General features: G+C 36.4%; 1 protein-coding gene across 2 annotated transcripts in view; it reads right to left on the minus strand.

Annotated features, from left to right (window-relative positions):
* The window catches only part of LOC106056404 (uncharacterized), a 33,715-nt gene that overhangs the window by 5,956 nt on the left and 4,186 nt on the right, over positions 1 to 23,573 (minus strand). The window contains exons 1-3 of one of the 2 annotated variants that reach the window (XM_056012250.1): positions 17,658 to 17,798; positions 11,898 to 11,995; positions 2,872 to 2,999 (exon numbers count right to left, since the gene is read on the minus strand). In XM_056012250.1, the coding sequence (XP_055868225.1) occupies positions 2,872 to 2,999; positions 11,898 to 11,977 (208 nt within the window). In that variant the 5' untranslated portion in view covers positions 11,978 to 11,995; positions 17,658 to 17,798. Of the gene's footprint in view, positions 1 to 2,871; positions 3,000 to 11,897; positions 11,996 to 17,657; positions 17,799 to 23,573 lie in introns of those variants that run through there. The other variant, XM_056012249.1, reaches the window with a different exon arrangement.

The following is a 23,573-nucleotide window of genomic DNA, read 5'->3' on the forward strand; positions in this document are numbered from 1 at the left end:
ATTAGAAGCACTTGATTGTGCAAGCTCACTGGAAATAGTCCTCACAATAAACTACAAGAAATAAAGAGATTGAGAATTTGTAGATCACTATCAGCTTCATAAAGAAGGAATTGATGAAAAAACAACACTTTTTATATTACTTTTTTTTTGGGGGGGGGGGAAGGCATCAAAAGAAAGTTGCACACACGACACAATGTACCCTTGCTTCAGACGTGTAGATCAAGAATCAATTGTGATACCTCATTGTACTAACATTTTTATATCTAATCGGACCATAAACATCGAACTAAATAACTAGTGTAGTTTATTTTTAAAATCGATAGCCCTTTACAAAACTAAACTCTACATAAAAAATCAGTGTCGACCTGTATTTCTGCTGTCAGCTAGCTCTCTTCTGACGTCATCACACTCAACAATGGAGACCAATCGTTACAGAAGACCTGAACACTGACCTGCAACGTCACAACCCGTGGGCAGCTTAGACCAATAGTTCATTGCTACGTCGTACAGACATGTGACGTGGCAACGAGCTATTGGTCTAAACTTCACACAGGTTGTGACGTTGCAGGTCTGTGTTCAGGCCTTCTCTTACGAATGGTCTTGCAAGAAGTCTTTGCACCGCTCTGCTCCATTCAATAACAGGAAATCTTCACCAAGCAGTGCAACTTACTGATAACTTGAGGGCTTTGTTTGATTTCAAAGGTTTGGGCGTTCCTTCAGAGCTAAAGATTATTATTACATCCTTTATAGACGTCCTGATGAGCAACAGTATGGATGTGGGTAGGGTTCGAACTCGACAGAATCGTGATGAATGTCCGAAGTGCAAAGTACACGACCATGCAGCCATTCAAGACTTCACAAGGAGATACAGAAATGTCCTTCTCAACAATCATCAATTTTCTCATTTACATCTTTTGGTGAAGATATCCTTATGAGACGATAGAGAGATCAGACCCTTCACAAGCTTGCATCCAACATCACAAGCCCCCACATAGGACACCCCGAGAAAATAGGAAGAGAGGACGGCCCAGAAATAGATGGCACCAAGATTAGGATGCATATGCCAAGCAGATAGTCAAGATGGGGGGACAGTTAAAGAGACTCGCCCAGAACCAAGAAGCAGGGTGGAAGTTGGGCAGTGGCTTATGCCCGAGTCGGGACCTGAGGTGATGAAGAGGTAGATTTGCAGCCTTAATAAAAGTTTTTTCGTTCACTCCCGGCCATACTACCGTGCCTCATAGTGGCGCCCGGGTGGAAACGATTGTAAGAGGAAACGATTAGGCCAAATGTGTAGCGAAACAATACTCCCAAGGGGTGCAAGACTATCCCCATTGCACTGTGCGGGGTTGTAAACGAGCTTTCACAACCTTGTCAACAATCCAGGCGCTGTTTCTCAAGGGGCTGTTACACGAATGGCGTGTCCCACACTGTTAGTCTATTATAAAATAGAAAAATGGCGGAAGTTCCCGGTGTACGCGGCCTCCGGCCGCGTCTCTAGTCCACGAGTCCGGAGTGACCGTGTCACTGGAAATGACAGCGTCAAAATAGACAATCGTAAGACCCTCCGCCAGACAGAGCACACTGTTCAATCAGGCCGGTGAGAAGGAGCTCTTGTTCGCTTTAGCTGGCCTAGAGTTTCAAGAGCATATGGCTCAACTCTACCTGACAGTTTCAAATTGTTTGTTCACTGCGCTCGTTAAAAAAAATACTTTAACCATTTTTAATCCCGACTCAGGCACATAAAGAGTAAACTACACTACTGACACTGACATATAATAGGTAAACATGATTTTATTATTTAAAAAACTATAAAGAAATAAACCTTGACCAAAAGTCGATAATCAATACATTTTATCATTGCACTCTATAACCCGCTGGTATCAAATCATCGCAATCAATCAAGTAAATAATTCTTAATGTCACAGACACGTTTTTTAAAAAAAAATTATGTAAATTTATGTATTTATCAAATGTGCCCCAGTGTTTGTGCGTGACAATCTTTATTCCTAGGTCGTACACACAAGTCTGTGTTTGAGTATCTGATGTCTCACAGTGCGCCGTATCACTGGCTTATTGTGGTGTCACTCGTGTCTTTAGGTCGCGTGGTGTACGTCTGCTTAACATATACGCGTCATGTGCGTCATGTCTGTTTTACGCATGCGCCAGGTGTACGTTTAGCCTTTGATATGTTTTTTTTAAATAAAAGACCTTGCTGAACTTCCTTTATATTCCTGTTTTAAAAATGGCTCATACCGGTATGTAAGTGTATATAATATGTATACATTAATTTTAAAAGCAGAATGGTAAAGAATAGCGTAGAAGGATAAACATAGCCGTTGCAGCTATATCGAGCACAATGAAGGAGAAGTCGGATTGTTAGTGCTTTAGTTTTTTTTTTTTTTAGCTTTTAACAGAAAGATAGACATAGGGAACACAAAAAAATGTCTGGAAAAATTGCCCGCCAAAACGATATTTAGAACCTATAATAAGATTGGCTGTACAGTAGCCCTAACAATATTCAGATCATTAAAAAAAACATCTTTTTTTTTTCTCCATCATACTGCAAGTTCCCAATTCGAGAAGGTTCATTAATTCTAGTTATTTCATTTGCACTGATTGAACGGCCGAACAATTAAATAATTGATATTCAAGCATTTTCTTATAAATAGAAACCTGTTAACACAGTACAAAGAACGTTTATAGTTTATGGTGTACTGTAAAGTATTAGTTTCAAACATTATTGAATAGCAAACACTTCAAACAAGTTCATACAACAGATGCAATTCACAGCGCGAGTAGGCCTATGTTACAGTCTAAGTGATCACTTTGAAATAGTATGATTAGTTTAAACAAGAAGTAAGATAGTCTTACGTAAAACAACGCTGGTGGGTTCCCCGTTTAACATAAATGTCCATATCTTGAGATTGTGGACATCCTCCAAGTCGTCAAGACCAAGTTTCTCAGTCAGTTGATTTCTGGCAGCTTCCCTTTTCAGTCGCCTGAAATTGACGAAGAGAGAATTAGATTGGATAGAAAGATACATAAATATCTAATCATAGCCTAATAAGGCTTTGTCATCGAGTCCGAAGATCAAAGATGTTTGCAGTATTAGCTTTTATAGAGCGCTACTTTCATGCTTATAGCATGCTCAGGGTGCTATGGTCCAATCTCATTTGTGAACCAGTGGAGGGAGGGGGTATCTGGGATAAGGTTTTCTTAAATTCTAACTCGAGGGATCAAACCTCCTTAAGCCAATACAATAACCACTGTGCTAGCGATGTGCTTATGAAAATAGAAGGTTTCATAGCTATCTATTGTTAGCTTCAAACTTTTTAGCGACGACCTAATTCTCAACACAAAGTATAAAGGGGACTAATTCAAAACCACCACATCAGTCAACTACAATGTCTTTCCCTTGTTCGATACCAAACAAAATAATTAATTACCAATAGTTAATTAGCTAGTTGATCAATGTTTTGATTGATTCTTGTAATGTAAGGTACAAGAAAAAATTGTGGAAAATTTCAACTTTATCCGAAATTGTGTGTGGCAGAAATAATGTGTCAAGAATTAACCAGATCGACAGAGAAACAGACAAAGTGAGTTTTAGAAACTTTGTAATACTAACAAAACATGCAAAATATAATAAATTACTTTTTTTTTGACGAAGTTTTTCAAAGAAAAAGAACATCGCAATTACTACAATTTCTCAATATTGCAATATGTATTTCCCTTTTCTATATACATTTTTTAAACCACTAATTAATTAAATAATATGTTAATATTTTGATTGATTTAAGTGTTGTCATCGATAATGAATAATTTTGCAAAGTTTCAGCTTGATCGGAGAATGGGAAGTGGGAGAAATACATGTGTACAAGAATCTTGCCAGACAGGCGGTGTAATAAGAGGTATAAGCTTTTTTTTTTTTTAGAAAAAAAAAATTACTAGCTAGTAAGTAAGTAAGTACTAAGGCGGTAATGTTTCTCGGGACAAATTACACGGGGAAAAAAATCTACCCATCAATCCACTGGGACGGCGCGAGAAGTGTGTGCAGCTAAGCAGATGCATTGTTTTAAGATCCACAAGAGATAGCATTGTTCTGAATGCAATCTAACATCTAACATGTGCAGAAAAAAATCGATGCCTTAGATCAATGATTGTGGTTGAACAATGTTTAGTGTTCGTTGTGGAACTGGAGCAGTACCGATATAGGAAAGACCCCGTGAAAGAACCGCTCGCTGGAGCTACTTAAATTGTTCTCTGAGGGAGGAGGGGGGGGGGAGAAAAGAGTGCTCAGTGAGTCTAAATGTACGCCAGTGCTCAGTGAGTCTAAATGTACGCCAGTGCTCAGTGAGTCTAAATGTACGCCAGTGCTCAGTGAGTCTAAATGTACGCCAGTGCTCAGTGAGTCTAAATGTACGCCAGTGCTCAGTGAGTCTAAATGTACGCCAGTGCTCAGTGAGTCTAAATGTACGCCAGTGCTCAGTGAGTCTAAATGTACGCCAGTGCTCAGTGAGTCTAAATGTACGCCAGTGCTCAGTGAGTCTAAATGTACGCCAGTGCTCAGTGAGTCTAAATGTACGCCAGTGCTCAGTGAGTCTAAATGTACGCCAGTGCTCAGTGAGTCTAAATGTACGCCAGTGCTCAGTGAGTCTAAATGTACGCCAGTGCTCAGTGAGTCTAAATGTACGCCAGTGCTCAGTGAGTCTAAATGTACGCCAGTGCTCAGTGAGTCTAAATGTACGCCAGTGCTCAGTGAGTCTAAATGTACGCCAGTGCTCAGTGAGTCTAAATGTACGCCAGTGCTCAGTGAGTCTAAATGTACGCCAGTGCTCAGTGAGTCTAAATGTACGCCAGTGCTCAGTGAGTCTAAATGTACGCCAGTGCTCAGTGAGTCTAAATGTACGCCAGTGCTCAGTGAGTCTAAATGTACACCAGTGCTCAGTGAGTCTAAATGTACGCCAGTGCTCAGTGAGTCTAAATGTACACCAGTGCTCAGTGAGTCTAAATGTACGCCAGTGCTCAGTGAGTCTAAATGTACGCCAGTGCTCAGTGAGTCTAAATGTACGCCAGTGCTCAGTGAGTCTAAATGTACGCCAGTGCTCAGTGAGTCTAAATGTACGCCAACAAAGAGTGTGTAAGCTAGAACAAAAAATCAAAAGTAAAAGCCAATTCCTATTACATTTGATACAAGGTAATCTTGACCGTCATTTTTTTAACAAATCTTTTTTGTTTTAAACAAAGGTTATATAACTCCGTCTGTCTGTCTGTCTGTCTGTCTGGGTGAAATCTTGAACACGTTATTTCTCCCACTTTCCATTCTGGGTTGAAAGTTTGTACAATTAGTCATTGTCATCTTATCTTATCTTATCTTATATAATACAGACGTTACTTCAAAAAAGAAGATGATTACGTCCTACGCGTCATGCATTCAGTCATGCATATTAACCAATGACTTAAATTCTGCTCAGGCAACCCATTCCATGCTCTAATAGCACTAGGGAAGAAGGAGTATTTGTACAAATTTGTCCTAGCATATGGGATGAGAAATGTGCCTTAATCTTTGTGTCTTTCTGAGTATTTTATTACATTTTGTTTTTGTATTTGAAGATTATGGTTCAGTGTTTTATCTATAATTGCTACTTTACTTTTGAGTCTTCTGTGCTGAAGGCTTTCTAAATTTAGTGATTTTACTAAAGGTGTTACTCTAGTTAAATGTAAATATTCGTTTGTTAAGAAACTCACTGCTCTATTTTGTGTCTGTTCCAGTTTCTTAATGTTTTCTTAAGTTGAGGGGTCCCAAACAGAGGATGCATATTCTATTATTGGCCTAACCAAGGTTAAATAACATTTTCGTTTTATGTTCTTATTTGATTTATAGAAATTTCTTTTAATAAACCCTAATGCTTTGTTTGATTGATAGCTTCATCAATATGGGGATTCCATGACAGTTTTCATTTATTATAACACCTAGGTATTTTGCGTTTTTAGTCTGTGTTACTGGTTTGCCATGAATAAGATAAGTGGAATTAATTTGTTTTAGTTTTTTTGTTACTCTTAGCAACTGACATTTTTCTGGGTGGAAAGACATGCTCCAATTTGATTCCCATTTCTGTAATTCATCTAATTCTCTTTGTAAAAATCTGTGTCTTGTGTTGTTTTTATTGTTCTATATATTATGCAATCGTCTGCAAATAATCTGACTTTTGTTCCTGAAGTAATGCAATTTGGTAAATCATTTATGTAAATTAAAAATAGTAGTGGACCCAAGACTGTTCCTTGAGGTACACCTGAGTTTACTGTTATCGGTGTTGATTTAGAGCCATTTATTATTACAGTTTGTTCTCTCCATATCAGAAAATCTTTAATCCACTGATGCAGTGGACCATTAATGCCGAAATATTTTAATTTTTTAAGCAAACTATGGTGGTGAACTTTGTCAAAAGCCTTAGAAAAATCTAGTAAGATAGCATCTATTTGTTCACTATTATCTAAACCTTTTGAAAAATCATCAATTAGTCCTATTAGTTGTGTTTCACATGATCTATATTTCCTAAAGCCATGTTGGTATGGTGTAAGGACATTATGTTTGTCTAAGTGGTTTATGATGTTACTACATATTATGTGTTCTAGGATTTTACATGTGATGCTGGTAAGTGATACTGGTCTGTAGTTTTCTGGGTCTGATTTTTCTCCTTTTTTAAATAGAGGGGTGACATTAGCTTCTTTCCAGTCCCTTGGTACTCTGCCCTGGTTAAGAGATGCCTGAAAAAGTATTTTAAACACTGGTGTTAGCTCATTGCTTAGTTCTTTGAGTAGTCTAGCTGGAATACCATCAGGTCCAGACGCTTTATTTGGTTTGATGTTGGCTAATAGTTTTCGGATTCCCTTTACTTGTACTTCTATATCTCCTATGTTGTCTACTTGGTTCAAATTCAGTAATATGTCTTTGTCTCCTGGGGCTGAGAATGCTGATGCAAAGTATTTGTTTAGGATTTAGCTTTAGTTTCATTATCATTATGTGTTAAGTTGTCTTCTCCTTTTAATGGCGCTATGCCTGTTGTTTCCGTTTTCTTAGACTTAATGTATGACCATAGGTTTTTTTTTTTTGTTTTCTTTAGATATTACAATGTTTATGTAACTTTCGTAACTTCTTCTATAGAGAAATGACTTTTGTAATTTCTTTTCCTGAAAATTTTGGCTATTCGCATCTCTCACATATATAATTTTTATGTGCAGCAACAAAGCCCATTAGTTAATCATTTAGTCGTAATAATTTTAAAAAAAAAAAGGAATGTATTAGGCAAAGGGTAGAATTAGATCGTTCGCTACAAATATTTTATTAACAATACTAGAGTCTATAAAACCTTCTATTTTTATAAGTACTTGAATCAACTCATCCATCATCTCATATTTCCCTTGACTTCCGTCCTACGGTGTTGTGAGAGAGAGAGCGTAACCAATTTTCCCGTCACCAGCTGTTATTAGCAAGATATCAAGAGAGAGAGAGGCTGATCTTTTACGTTGTCCAGCCAGCTTTTCTCGGCCCTTTCTTTGTGCCTTGAGGGATGACTTTTGACACAGTTCTCATGTCTTACAAATACAATGAAGTAACGTCTGTATTTTATAAGATAAGAATGACCAAACCAGTTCAGCTTTCGTCTCTTAACAGCATTGGTCTTTCCTTTTTGCTAGCCAGAGTGTTGACTTGTAAAAGTACAAACTCATTTGTCTTATTTTCCTGGTATGTGATACTCAGCATTTCTCTGTAGCATTTACTCCCAAAGGCTGGAATTCTTTCAGCCTCAGCGTTCAGTGTCCAACTTTCACAACCATATAGAAGTAGGGAGACCACTAGTGTAGAATACATATTTAATTTTAGTTGGCAGCTGATGTCAATCTTCCAGATTTTCCAGTTTGCTCATGACAGCGGATGCCTGTCACAGTCTCGTTTAAACGGGTTGAATAGCTAGCTCAAGAATATTGATGAATACAAATATGTTCAATTGCACACATTTATTAATGTTAGTTTACATCTATTAACAATTAATTACATGATTGATTCAAAATAATTGATGCAATTTCATTCTATATAAGCTTTTTTTTTTAAATTTAATTTTATATTTTATTTGTTGAAATTGTGTTTAATCAGACTCGGGTCTCAATTACTTTCTTCAGCATTCTTGAAAAAAAAATCAAGTATATAGGTCTGGACATTATGAGGGCTTTTGTAGATGATTATTAATGACTATATTTTCCCTGCATTCAGTTTAAGCTCGTTAAATTGCAATAAATACATCCATAAGAAATAAAGTTCAATTTTTTGTTAAGTTTTCAAGGCCAACAAAAATGATTATTGTCGTCTGCACAGAGTGAGGCTTTTTTATTCAGTGAAAAAAAAATAACACGCTAGAATCAATACATTTTTTGGGATCGATACTGCTTGAGACAAAGCTCTTGGTGAACAATAAAAAAAGATCGTGAGAAGAAAGTAAATATCGATATATCCAAATTCAATGTTGATCAATTTTTTTTTTTCAAATTTAATACGTGATTTCGGTGTTTTTATCATGCATTGTGGGAAGAAGGCTATGGTATATATATATATATATTTTCAATAAATGGATAAAAAAGAAAATAATACTAATATCGATGAGATTTGAATAATTCAAGTTTCTTTGAATGTAGCCTGTTGAACAAGAAATCATTAAACGACCAATGTGATTTCATGCTGGAAATTGTTAATGCTTTGAAATTCTCTTCAATATTTGAGCAGAAGGGCAAAAGCGACCAACTGGCGCCTAAAAGTCATTTTATCTTATCTTATGAAATACAGACGTTACTTCAAAAAAAAAAAAAAGAAGATGATTACGTCCTACGTGTGTTCCTAAGTCAATCTAGACTCAGGGCCGGTCCTAACAATTGCGGTGCCCTATGCGAAACTGATTGCGCGGGGCCTAGTCTAGGTGGGAATAAGGGTAATAAGTGAAAATTAAGATTTTGTATTAGAAAAAAGGTTCGACTTAGAATTTTTTGAAATTCTTTACTAAGAACAAAATAGCTATCAAATTAACTTTAATTTACGAACATTGCACCTATGGCATATTTATATGCCAGTGACTATAAAAATAAATAAAGAATTGTAACTTCCGATTAAGGTGAAAATTTGCCCGATTATTACATTTTATTACATGAAAGCTGACAATGCCTTTTTTCTGCCTTTTTTCTTTAATCGCGCGTAGGATTGGCGTTTTACTTAATGAATGACACCCACAAATGACAATTTTGACTATTTTCAGGAGATTTTTATGAGTTTTCAGAAGATTTTAATAAGTTCAGGAGCTTTCCATGACTTTTTCGTATGTATTCTGCAATTTAATAAGTACACCTAGAATTAGCGCGGGGCCTATGGAAGCGCGGGGCCCACTGCGACCGCATAGGTTGCAGTGGCCTAAGACCGGCCCTGAATCTAGTCATGTATGTTAATCAACGAATTCAATTTTGCCAGGTCATTGGTTTTCCTAGCTAATTCAGGCAACCCATTCCATGCTCTAATAGCACTAACGAAGAATGATTTGCCTAGAGGTTATACCCAAACATGGGAAAGGCTTCGGAAGACAATCTTAAAGAAAAATCCGGAGTCGGTGAACCTCAGATATCTTGCAGCACACAGTGTCACACCCTTGCAGAGTCTGCGACGCCGCTGATTCCAAACTGTATCGGTACCTGCCGTTGTGGAAGAGCTGCTCTGTAGGAGACATCGTTAATATCCATGCTGTCACCTCATTTCTATAAGACGAGCTTGTTCCATGACCGAAGGAGATCAGCAATGAATTATAAACAGGACCAGGCAAAGGATTCAAATGTTGAATAGGGCAGATGATGTAAAGGTCATCTGTTTCTTTGGCCTACGGTTAATGAGGGTGTCATGTGGCCAACACAACGACCAACCGCCTTTACTTTTCCCCAACTAATGTCAAATACCCATTAGAGCTGGGTAGACTCAGAGGCGCCCCAAAGATCCTGAAATTAAAAATCCATGTCTTCACCAGGATTCAAACTCAAATCCGGGACCCCCGATTCAGAAGCCAAGCCCTTTACCGCTCAGCCACCGCGCCTCCATGCGATCAATTCGTTTATGAAATTATGGTGTAAAAACTTAAACGAGACCCATTTTATGTTTAGTTAACTGCGGACTTGAAGCTGCATATGAATATTATAAATATCCTAGTAGTATTTCAATCGCCTTGTTCTAGTGATTGTTACAGATTGACAAATAAAGAAATCTAATCCTATTATTGCTTTGTATTATAGCGTGTCTTTCATGTGCCTATAAAATGCTATTTTCTATTACTTTTGTAAACATTGGAGGAGGGGGTAAAATCGACTATTAAAAATTCGGGATTCGAACTGTAGACCCCTTGTTAAATAGCCAAGCGCTTTACACCGCACTCCCAGCCATACATGCTATATTGAACTAACAACTCCTGACATGAAATTAATATTTTTTTCAGTGGCGTAGCTAAGATGGGGGGGGGGGGGAATTTGAAAATCCACCGGGCCTCCACTTGAGGTGGGGGCCCAAATGAGTGTTTTTCACATTCAATATTAAATATGAGGCAAAAAGCAGGGGCCCCCAAAGAGGTCAAGCCCCTGGGCCCTCAAATGATAGGAAATTCCTAGCTACGCCCCTGTTTTTTTTTTTTGTTTTTTTTTTGCCTTCACAGTCCCCTCCTACCTGGTCGTGAGTATCTCAATGAAATGTCGCCACCATACACGTTTTTATCAGACCGAGTTGACAGTGTTTTGTGTATGTGTGTGTGTTTGAGAGAAAGAGAGAGAGTATGTATTTTTTTTTTTTGAGTGAGAGAGAGAATGTGTATGTGTGGGAAATGACACTATTAAATGAAATACATTTACTCGAAAGGTTCAAATTTAAAGTTTGCTCCGAATGATCGATTTGTTTCCATCCCTGACACTCCTTGTTTGATGTCCTTCTGTATTTATTGATTTCTCTTCGTTTTAAATTTGTAGAGCTTCCAATGTGTTGTTGAACATTTTTAAAAATGAGTTAATTTTTCATATGAAAGAAAATATCAATCTAATAGTGCTTAGGTATTGTGTGTTTATACAGTAGAGCTAGACCAAAGCCATGGCTCAAGACATTGGTGATTTTCAAGGCAAAATGTGGCCAACTGGGATACAGCTTCGTAACCGAGAAGTTGTATAGGTTGTATAGAATACTGTATTCCTAGACATTAATCTTATCTTATGAAATTCAGACGTTATTTCAAAATTAGAAGATGATTACGTCCTACGCGTGTTCCTAGGTCAATCTAGTCAAGCATGTTAATCAATGACTTAAATTTCTGCCAAGTCATTGGTTTTTCCTTGCTGGCTATATGCTCTAATAGCACTAAGAAAGAAGGAGCATTTGTACAAATTTGTCCTAGCATATGGAACAAGGAATGTGCCGTTCGTTATCTTTGTGTCTTTCTTAGTTGTTTTTTTTTTATTAGGCTTTGTTTTTGTATTTGAAGATTATGGTTCAGTGTTTTATGTGTTATTGCTACTTTACTTGTAGGTCTTCTATTCCAAATAGTTTCTAAATTGAGTGATTTTACTAAAGATGTTACACTAGTTAAATGGGAATATTCGTTTGTTATGAATCTCACTGCTCTATTTAGATTTGTTTGTTATGTTGTATTCTGTGTATTTGTATGAAATGATGTATTCCCATATGTTCATCTGTAATGCACTTTGCCAATATATTTGTATGAATTGCTTTTTTTGCATGATAAATATCTGCGATGCCCTGTGTTCCTATTGTTCCGTGTGTGTGTGTGTGTTGTCTTATATATTTAATACAACTGAAAACGAAGTAAAATAGTTACTTTTTTTCGGCTTTCTTTTTCAGAGCTTTTTCAATGGCTCTTTGTCTGGAGTTCTTACATGCTGTTAAAATAACGGACATCTCGTGACTTGAACAGCCCTGCAATAAGAAGAAGTGACTCAGGATGAACATTGTGGAACATAATAGATAGGTTTTATACAATAACGGATCACAAAAAAAAAGTGTTAAAATCAAAAGGTTATAATATTATAAGACAATGAGCATTTTAATCAAACTCAATTATCAGTTGAATATTCAATCTCCGTTCTGTTTTACCGGAGAGTAGTCGCGAAGTTATTAGTCGACGATCTTGTTCACGCTGTGAGGAATGTTTTCCATTTGCAAGTAAGATCATTGTTTGTGGATGTGTGCCACTATGTCTGATTCAGATGATGGTAAAATAATGCCGGTCGCGATTGGGTGTTGTTACCGGTCGTTGACATGTAGCACCAAACAGCTCGTAGACAACTCAACCGTTGTAGGCGCAATGTATCTGAACTAATAACACTTCAAATAACTTGAATAACTTCCTTTCGTGAACCAACTAAATATACATTTACTTAAAATATAGAAAAAATTAACTTGTGATCAAATGAAATGAATTTAGTAGACTTTAGTAATAATATATTTTAACAAAATCTAACACACTACAATAACACAACCATCCAGTCTCACGTTCTGGAGTCGTCTCCCCTAAGACCAAGTGACGACACTGGCACCTATGTTGAATCATGCACAACTTAGCACAACCAATCGCTAACCTCTTACCACCGTCTCCATAGAAACAAACACACATACACACATCCATAACAATGGGTTTGCGTGGCCACATGATATACTGCATTTATCCTTAATCTTCGAAATGGAAGACATTGCCATTCATTTTATTCAGAAAATGATCACTGTGTGCACACCGCTTTGTAGGCCTACACTTTCTGCGGTATCTCAAGAATTCTTTAGTATCAAATTTTCTACTTCTGTTGTTCTGCTTCCTGTCCGATGTTTGATATTTTCTGAAAGGTCACCTGTAATACAGCATGCCCTCGCCCATTCGCATACTGTCTTGTTGAGTTTTAGATTACATCTTTCAAGAGTCTTTCAAGATGTTCACGCAAAACCTTCACAGCTTGGTCATTTAGGCAACAGATTAAGTCAATATTTTCACAAGAAACTAAAAAAAATGTCAACAACACTAAATTGAACGTCACTGTTGCCAACTTAATAGAAGAACAATATCTCAATGAGTGACAGTTGATCTTCGTATCAATTTGTAAGTTATAGATTGAATGTCTAATGCTCCTGTTATTTATAGAGATTATCTTCTGCTTTCAAAATGTAGTTCTGCAGGCGCTGAAAATGATACTAGACATTTTTAATAAAACAGCTTAACAACACTTCTTTTTTTTTTGTACACCGGATACATCAAGAAATCGTAGCTATTTATAGTTTTTCCACCATGTATGTCTCTTATGATCGGTTCGAGAGTATCTCCAGAGTCGCAGAAGTGTAAAAACAATAGGATGATTAAAGTAGAACAAGCCAAGAAGGGATTTATCTATTCGGTACATTTCAGACGATCTTTCAAAAAATGATGATTATTTCAATTGTGCCCAAACTCCTGCGGGACCGCAGGGAATATAGGCAGGGTACGAATTTTCTGCACCATAGTGACAACAGTCGTAAGCAACTACCACACGACCAGGTGTCCATCATGGTTGATATAATAAAGAAAAAGTCACTGAAGCACTCTCAACCAAGGTAAGCCTACTAGACAGAGGAGTGCAATTGTAGTATTGACAACATTAAGGCAACAAACTACTGAGACAGGGTCCAAATACTTGGAACATTTTTCCCCCTTACCATTGAAGAATGAGCATCATGGGAGACAACTTCCCTTACCGTCAACCAGAACAGCTCAAAACTAATATTTACCTCGAAAAAAAAAAGGATAATACAGTCACGTGACTGTCACGTGAGTAAGTAAATACACGTTTCTAGATCTCCATTTAATTATTCCAAGAGGCTGCTCAGAGAAGATATAGATCTTCTCCTTCCAATGGCTTAGAAACGAAAAATGAGTGTTTAGAAATGTTAATCAATTTTAAATCTGTGCGTGTATAAAATGTTGTAAAGTTGAAAGGAAACCTTATCTTCTAAGCTCACTACTTTATTGAACAGGGAGATTAATTACATCCTGACCAAAAAAAAACAAAGTAGTTCACAGGGTAATTAACCCTTACACTTCGGGTCACTTCTGCTCAGATCTAGATCTACAGTGTGATAGCTCGTGAATATGAGAGCACCATGATTGATGGGAATAAAATCATATCACGAAAAAAGAAAAGAAGTATGAGACAGAGTGAGAATCAATGAAATCTTTAGGACTTAGCACAATCTCAGAGACGAAATGGAAAATAAATACAGTCTGGTATGAACATTTAAAACTTAATAGACTGTTGGAAGTAAACCATTTAGAGAATAGAAAGGATCTTCTTAAGAACTCAATACCATTGTTGAATAGATCAATACTGTCCTGATCACAATTTTTAAACATTAAGATCCAATATCATGCTTCACAATCTTTGATCACTAAGATCCAAGATCATGCTTTAAAATCTTTTGAACACTAAGATCCAAGACCATGTTTCACGTAATCTTTGAACACTAAGATCCAAGACCATGTTTCACGTAATCTTTGAACACTAAGATACAAGACCATGCTTCACGTAACCTTTGAACACTAAGATACAAGACCATGTTTCACGTAATCTTTGAACACTAAGATACAAGACCATGTTTCACGTAACCTTTGAACACTAAGATACAAGACCATGCTTTACGTAACCTTTGAACACTTAAGATACAAGACCATGTTTCACGTAACCTTTGAACACTAAGATACAAGACCATGCTTCACGTAACCTTTGAACACTTAAGATACAAGACCATGCTTCACGTAATCTTTGAACACTAAGATACAAGACCATGCTTCACGTAACCTTTGAACACTAAGATACAAGACCATGCTTCACGTAACCTTTGAACACTTAAGATACAAGACCATGCTTCACGTAATCTTTGAACACTAAGATACAAGACCATGCTTCACGTAACCTTTGAACACTTAAGATACAAGACCATGCTTCACATATTCTTTGAACACTAAGATCTAAGATTTAGAGCAGACGACGTAGAAGTATTTGGAAAACTAAAAGCTGATTAGCAGCACTACAACTGCGAAGTAAAACAAAATGACCAAATGGAAAGAGGTTCTACAAATAACTTTTGAAAACTTATGTGTTTGGTAAATTTTGAAAAGAAAATAATCTAGACATAGAAGTGAGCCAATGAAGTACCCGTAAACCTCCATGAACAAGAAATAAAAACAACAACAAACAAACAAACAAAAAGATTACAAAAAGAATTTGTGTGATGACAAATGGGTCCGCCATGTAGGTAGACAAACAGGATTTAACCATTTCAGCACGAATATCAGAAGCTATGAACTACACGCTACCAACACCAAAATGTTTCAAGCATGATTGTCTGCGACCAATCAAACTCAATGCACAAGGACCTGCTTGTCGTCTGAGGGAACATTGTAGGATTTCTTACATGTAGACAAAGAGATTTACGGAAACATTGGAGCCCAGCGTATTACTTACGGATAAAATGGCGATTGGCCCTTAATTGGCATGTCAGCCTTGGTCTTGTTTTGATTGATAAAAAATAATATCGCGATGAATTGATTATGGAGCTGCATTCGCTATCAGAGTTATTGCCGGGCCGATTATTTTATAGGCCCTACTACAGTAATTCCCAGAGTGACAATATAGACCCCAGAGGTCTACGGCGACTTCCAATGGGTCTACGATTGTGTAAAAATGAATTGGTGGTCTACGAGATTTAATTTGGGGTACACCAAAGTGGATATCATCTATGCAGGTCGTGACTTATATTTTAATGTCCCATTGACGAGACGACCTCATACAGACGTATATGATTTGAACCTTAGGTAATCTTGAACATTTTAATCCTGTTAATTGAATGAAAAATTATTTTTTTTATTATAATAACTTATTTAATGTACTTAATTTTTGTCTAGTTGAAACTACTATTTTAACATGCCCGAATGTAACAACTAAAAAGAAACCGAGATAACTCAAAGAAAACTAGATAAAAGAAACCCAGATAAAAGAGTTGATTGTATAACATTTAACTTCGTTACCTCCTTATTCAACACGATATTGCCTTTGTGCCATTTAGGCAACACACTTGTATGTAATGACGCTTTGAAAGTCGAAACCATCTACTTTATAAACTAAGCCATCCTTTTAACAAATATAATGTCAGGTATATCTTGTTGAAGCCAAAGTTTTGGTACACGCACCCCCTTTCCTGTTCTCGGATCTTGTTGAAATAATGATTCATTGTCCCTAACAAATACAAAAAAAAGACCAACTATTTTATCAATGAGTCGTAATTAATTAATTAATTTCGTTTTATATAGAGACAGTACTATCTAAGAGGAAGTAGACCTTGTATAGTGAAATTTACTAAATTTACTTTTATTGTGAAAATTCAAAATCCTAAAAGGAGATTTTCATGGAGACATAAATAGCAAGACTTTTGGTGTATCCGGTGTTCAGAAGACGGAAATATCATTGAGGATCCCCATAAATAAATACATTGAAAAACAAATGCAGCATTTTAGTGAAATTTATTTGATAAGTTAAAATTTTTTAATCTTTAAAAATCTATCACTGAGAGATTACATTTCCTTAATTAAAACAAACCCCAGCTGCGCTGTTAAGTTGCCTATACCTATATTTAGATCAGTGATGCTCAAAATACGGCCCGCGGGCCAGATCCGGCCGCATCGTGGTTCCATCTGGTCCGCCGAACTGTTTTTTTTTTTTTTAAATTAAAAAGGTTGAAAAATGTATGTCTACCTACTTTAGGGCCCTGTCTTTTTCTCTGATGGATTTTTACCATGATCTTTAACATTTGTCTGTTTAGGAAATGGGATTCTGAATATAGAATCTACCAGAAAAGTGAACGGATCCTTATTTTTTTGTGTGGAATATAATAATTAGCCAACATATTTGATTTTTCAAGAAAGTGTGACTGTTTATAAAAGAACAACATATAAAAGGCATTATGAAAGAAATATGACAACATTCTTGGTTTGAGCCGCGAATAAAGATTGTTAAACTAAGCCTAGAGATTGGAGGATCCATGAGAATATTTACCCAAAAGAGGCAGAAAAAAAACGAGTCGGTGTTAAGGCTAACTACAATGTTGCTCACATTTTAAGTAAAGAAATTAAGCCATTTTCATGTCAATTTTAAATCGTTTTTTTTTTTGTGTCGTTGTCGTTAAAAAAGAGTGTCGGAAATTGAGATGGCCCGCAGGTCCATTTAGGTGGGCATCACTGATTTAGATAGTATGTGTTTTAAGTGATAGGATGATTCTTCGCGCAGGCAGATTTTAGGTAATAAACAAGTTATTTTTTAAAAATGAATAAATCATGAGCCAAAACTAGTGCTAAAATATTTTTGCACATTTTCGACACACTTAGCAAACTATATACTCTTATCAATATTTAAATTCATTAGATATTTTGCGAAGTAAGGCCTCTGTTACCTAGGACCTCCCTACAACGTACTAGCATGGTCCCAGGAAACTTTAAGATGTATATGAGTAGATCATTCTCGCACATTAAAATTGTTATAGTCTCGTTCAAGCTATTTTGATTTACCTAACTTCCATAAGAACATTGATCAACACAAGATGTTCTGGCGCTGACGTTAGTGTGACGTCCTACGATCCAAGGGACCTAACACTATACTGCGTATAGTCACCAAACTGAGACCACAGAGTCATTTATCATCCTAGGCTATACCCTCAGCGCGCTGAATTGTTTGCACGCTGTTACAATGAGGTGCTACCAACCCCTTTAGTCCTGATGAATTCAAGGCTAATGGGAAAACACACGCATGTCACAACAACGATTACGCTTGATAAAATTTAACCACGCAGATCCCTTGCAGCAGCGTGGACAGAGAAGGGGGGTGTATATAATATAGGTGTGACACACATTTGGGGGCCCAAGAAAAGCCCTTGTCGAAGACAGGCGCAGAAGACGAAAAAAAAATTAAAAAGATCCCCCAGGGAATAACGGCTTTGTCTGCATTAGATGTGACAAAATATGTAGGTCGCAACTAGGTTTGCGTAGTCATTTGAAACTCTGCACTCATCCCTAATCTTTATAATTGCCATTGTAATTATAATTAATAATATCTGTGCGAACCACTATTTAGTCAGTCAGAGGTGTTTTAGTAACTTGTTACGTGTAATTGTATGATAGTAATCAAGATGTTATTGGAATGTAAAGTAAAGTTTTCCTTTCAGACCTTGTGGTCTATAGGGCAGATGATGTAAAGGTCATCTGCTTCTGTGGCCTACGTTAACGAGGGTGTCATGTCGCCAGCACAACGACCAACCCCAAGTACTTTTCCCCAACTAATGCCAAGTACCATTAGAGCTGGGTGGACTCAGATCCCGAAATTAAAAATCCCAGTCTTCATCAGGATTCGAACCCGGGACCGCCGGTTCTGAAGCCAAGCGCTTTAGTGCTCAGCCGCCGCGATATGTTATTGTAATAGATCAATATGTTATTGTAATAGATCACTATGTTATTGCATTAGGTCAATGTGTTATGCATGCAAGATTACAAAGTTATGTATAACTCGGTCCTGAAACTAATTTCAAATAAAACGTTTCAAGACCAATGCCACACAAGTTTTCATCCGAAAGTTAAGCTAGCTAGTCAATTTAGCGCGACAATGTCCCATTTTACTGCTCTTATCAAAGCAATATGAAAATTATTGAAACACCAAAAAGTTAGGGTTTAAATACTTTTTTTTTAGTGAAGCATTACCATATGCTAGAACAAATTCGTACAAATGCTCCTTCTCTTCTTGTGCCATTGGAGCAGGTTGCCTGAATGACTGATAGTGTTGAAGTCTTTCATTAACATAAACGATGAACACATAGGTACGAGTAAGACGTAATATAAACGTGTTCACTTATGAAGGAACGTCTGGAAAAACAATGGAATAGAAAAGTAAAGGTAACCTCCCTTTCAGACCTTGCGAAGTGTAGGGGCAGATGAAGTAAAGCTCATCTGTTTCTATGGCCGAAAGTTAACCGGGAGGGGGGGGGCTGTGGCCAGCAGAGTTGACAAGCTGCCTTCACGTTGGGTGGATTCAGGAGCGTTTTAAAGATGCCATTGAAATCCCTGTGCCGTGTTTCTTTTCCTCGAAGGATATAAAACCACTCCATCCATTCACCATTTCTAATTGTGTGATTCAAATTTGTTTTATATTATTATACACTTCAAGTTGAACAGATATTACAGATCTCATTTGATTAGATGTTTGGAATCTTTGAAGGCTTTGAAATGCTGGCCTAATAATAATATTATTGTTTTTTCTTTCTTTTTGTATTGGGACAATGAGACAGTAAGAGATAGATTGAGACAATGAGACAGTAAGAGATAGATTGAGACAATGAGACAGTAAGAGATAGATTGAGACAATGAGACAGTAAGAGATAGATTGAGACAATGAGACAGTAAGAGATAGATTGAAACAATGAGACAGTAAGAGATAGATTTAGGCAACGAGACAGTAAGGGATAGATTGAGACAATGAGACAGTAAGAGATAGATTGAGACAATGAGACAGTAAGAGATAGATTGAGGCAATGAGATAGTAAGAGATAGATTGAGGCAACGAGACAGTAAGAGATAGATTGAAACAATGAGACAGTAAGAGATAGATTTAGGCAACGAGACAGTAAGAGATAGATTGAGACAATGAGACAGTAAGAGATAGATTGAGACAATGAGACAGTAAGAGATAGATTGAGACAATGAGACAGTAAGAGAAAGATTGAGACAATGAGACAGTAAGAGATAGATTGAGACAATGAGACAGTAAGAGATAGATTGAGACAATGAGACAGTAAGAGATAGATTTAGGCAACGAGACAGTAAGAGATAGATTTAGGCAACGAGACAGTAAGAGAAAGATTGAGACAATGAGACAGTAAGAGATAGATTGAGGCAACCAGACAGTAAGAGATAGATTTAGGCAACGAGACAGTAAGAGATAGATTTAGGCAACGAGACAGTAAGAGATAGATTGAGACAACGAGACAGTAAGAGATAGAAAGATGAAGAAAGGAAGAGATGGTGAAAGAATTGGAAAGAGAGAGAAAGAGAGTGAAAAAGAAAAAAAAAGAAAGTTAAAGAAAATAAGAAAGTATAAACGAGAGAACAAGTGATAAAGAGAAAGAAAGAGTGAAAACAAAGAAAGAGTAAAATGTGACAGCGAGCGAGAATGAGAGAGGGAGAGAAAAAAACTGTGAAAAAGAAAGAGAGAGAGAGGGAAAAAGAAATAGATAAATAACAAGAAAGAGAGGGAAGAAGAGAAAAAAGAGAGATGGGGAAAGAAAGAAAAGAGAAGGAAAGAAGACTGAAAATTGTCTTCATTTCCATGTTTCATTCACAGACTCAAAATCATGCAGCAACCTTTAAATAATGGAAGAGAAAAGTGCGCGTTTCCCCCTCTCCTCCTCCAGTCAATCAAAAACAACAAAACAAAATGATATGCATGGCTGAATAAGCAGACAGGAAGTACTGATAAATGAAATGAATGGGTTAGCAGTCTCTGCAGTTTAAAATGGACAGCATATAGAGGAAATATTACTTGAGGTCGATGCCTAATTTTCAAATGACATAACCCTAAAGACTAACAGGGAGGGTGTTGTAAGGGGTAAATCATAAAAACAAATGTCTATAGAACAACATGTTTCACCTCCTTATAACAACATGTTTCACCTCCTTATAACAACACGTTTCACCTCCTTCTAACAACATGTTTCACCTCCTTATAACAACATGTTTCACCTCCTTATAACAACATATTTCACCTCCTTATAACAACATGTTTCACCTCCTTATAACAACACGTTTCACCTCCTTATAACAACATGTTTCACCTCCTTATAACAACATGTTTTATCTCCTTATAACAACACGTTTCACCTCCTTATAACAACATGTTTCACCTCCTTATAACAACATGTTTTACCTCCTTATAACAACACGTTTTACCAACTTATAACAACATGTTTTACCTCCTTATAACAACACCTTTTACCTCCTTATAACAACACGTTTTACCTCCTTATAACATGTTTCACCTTCTTATAACAACATATTTCACCTCCTTATAACAACATGTTTCACCTCCTTATAACAACACGTTTTACCTCCTTATAACAAAACGTTTTACCTCCTTATAACAACACGTTTTACCTCCTTATAACATGTTTCACTTTCTTATAACAACACGTTTTACCTCCTTATAACAAAACGTTTTACCTCCTTATAACAACACGTTTCACCTCCTTATAACAAAACGTTTCACCTCCTTATAACAACATGTTTCACCTCCTTATAACAACATGTTTTACCTCCTTATAACAACACGTTTTACCAACTTATAACAACATGTTTTACCTCCTTATAACAACACCTTTTACCTCCTTATAACAACACGTTTTACCTCCTTATAACATGTTTCACCTTCTTATAACAACATATTTCACCTCCTTATAACAACATGTTTCACCTCCTTATAACAACACGTTTTACCTCCTTATAACAAAACGTTTTACCTCCTTATAACAACACGTTTTACCTCCTTATAACATGTTTCACCTTCTTATAACAACACGTTTTACCTCCTTATAACAAAACGTTTTACCTCCTTATAACAACACGTTTCACCTCCTTATAACAAAACGTTTTACCTCCTTATAACAACATGTTTCACCTCCTTATAACAACATGTTTTACCTCCTTATAACAAAATGTTTTACCACCTTATAACAACATGTTTCACCTCCTTATAACAACATGTTTCACCTCCTTATAACAACATGTTTTACCTCCTTATAACAACACGTTTCACCTCCTTATAACAACATGTTTTACCTCCTTATAACAACACGTTTCACCTCCTTATAACAACATGTTTCACCTCCTTATAACAACATATTTCACCTCCTTATAACAACATATTTCACCTCCTTATAACAACATATTTCACCTCCTTATAACAACACGTTTCACCTCCTTATAACAACATGTTTCACCTCCTTATAACAACACGTTTCACCTCCTTATAACAACATGTTTCACCTCCTTATAACAACATGTTTTACCTCCTTATAACAACACGTTTCACCTGCTTATAACAACATGTTTCACCTCCTTATAACAACATGTTTTACCTCCTTATAACAACACGTTTTACCTCCTTATAACAACATGTTTTACCTCCTTATAACAACACCTTTTACCTCCTTATAACAACACGTTTTACCTCCTTATAACATGTTTCACCTTCTTATAACAACATATTTCACCTCCTTATAACAACATGTTTCACCTCCTTATAACAACACGTTTTACCTCCTTATAACAAAACGTTTTACCTCCTTATAACAACACGTTTTACCTCCTTATAACATGTTTCACCTTCTTATAACAACATATTTCACCTCCTTATAACAACATGTTTCACCTCCTTATAACAACATGTTTTACCTCCTTAATAACAAAATGTTTTACCACCTTATAACAACATGTTTCACCTCCTTATAACAACATGTTTCACCTCCTTTTAACAAAACGTTTTACCTCCTTATAACAACACGTTTTACCTCCTTATAACAACACATTTTACCTCCTTATAACAACACATTTTACCTCCTTATAACAACACATTTTACCTCCTTATAACAACACATTTTACCTCCTTATAACAACACGTTTTACCTCCTTATAACAACACGTTTTACCTCCTTATAACAACACGTTTTACCTCCTTATAACAACATGTTTCACCTCCTTATAACAACATGTTTTACCTCCTTATAACAACACGTTTCACCTCCTTATAACAACATGTTTCACCTCCTTATAACAACATATTTCACCTCCTTATAACAACATATTTCACCTCCTTATAACAACATATTTCACCTCCTTATAACAGCACGTTTCACCTCCTTATAACAACATGTTTCACCTCCTTATAACAACACGTTTCACCTCCTTATAACAACATGTTTCACCTCCTTATAACAACATGTTTTACCTCCTTATAACAACACGTTTCACCTCCTTATAACAACATGTTTCACCTCCTTATAACAACATGTTTTACCTCCTTATAACAACACGTTTTACCTCCTTATAACAACATGTTTTACCTCCTTATAACAACACCTTTTACCTCCTTATAACAACACGTTTTACCTCCTTATAGCATGTTTCACCTTCTTATAACAACATATTTCACCTCCTTATAACAACATGTTTCACCTCCTTATAACAACACGTTTTACCTCCTTATAACAAAACGTTTTACCTCCTTATAACAACACGTTTTACCTCCTTATAACATGTTTCACCTTCTTATAACAACATATTTCACCTCCTTATAACAACATGTTTCACCTCCTTATAACAACATGTTTTACCTCCTTATAACAAAATGTTTTACCACCTTATAACAACATGTTTCTCCTCCTTATA

This window comes from Biomphalaria glabrata, chromosome 15 (genome assembly GCF_947242115.1).
Source record: "Biomphalaria glabrata chromosome 15, xgBioGlab47.1, whole genome shotgun sequence".
Classification (NCBI taxonomy): domain Eukaryota; kingdom Metazoa; phylum Mollusca; class Gastropoda; family Planorbidae; genus Biomphalaria; species Biomphalaria glabrata.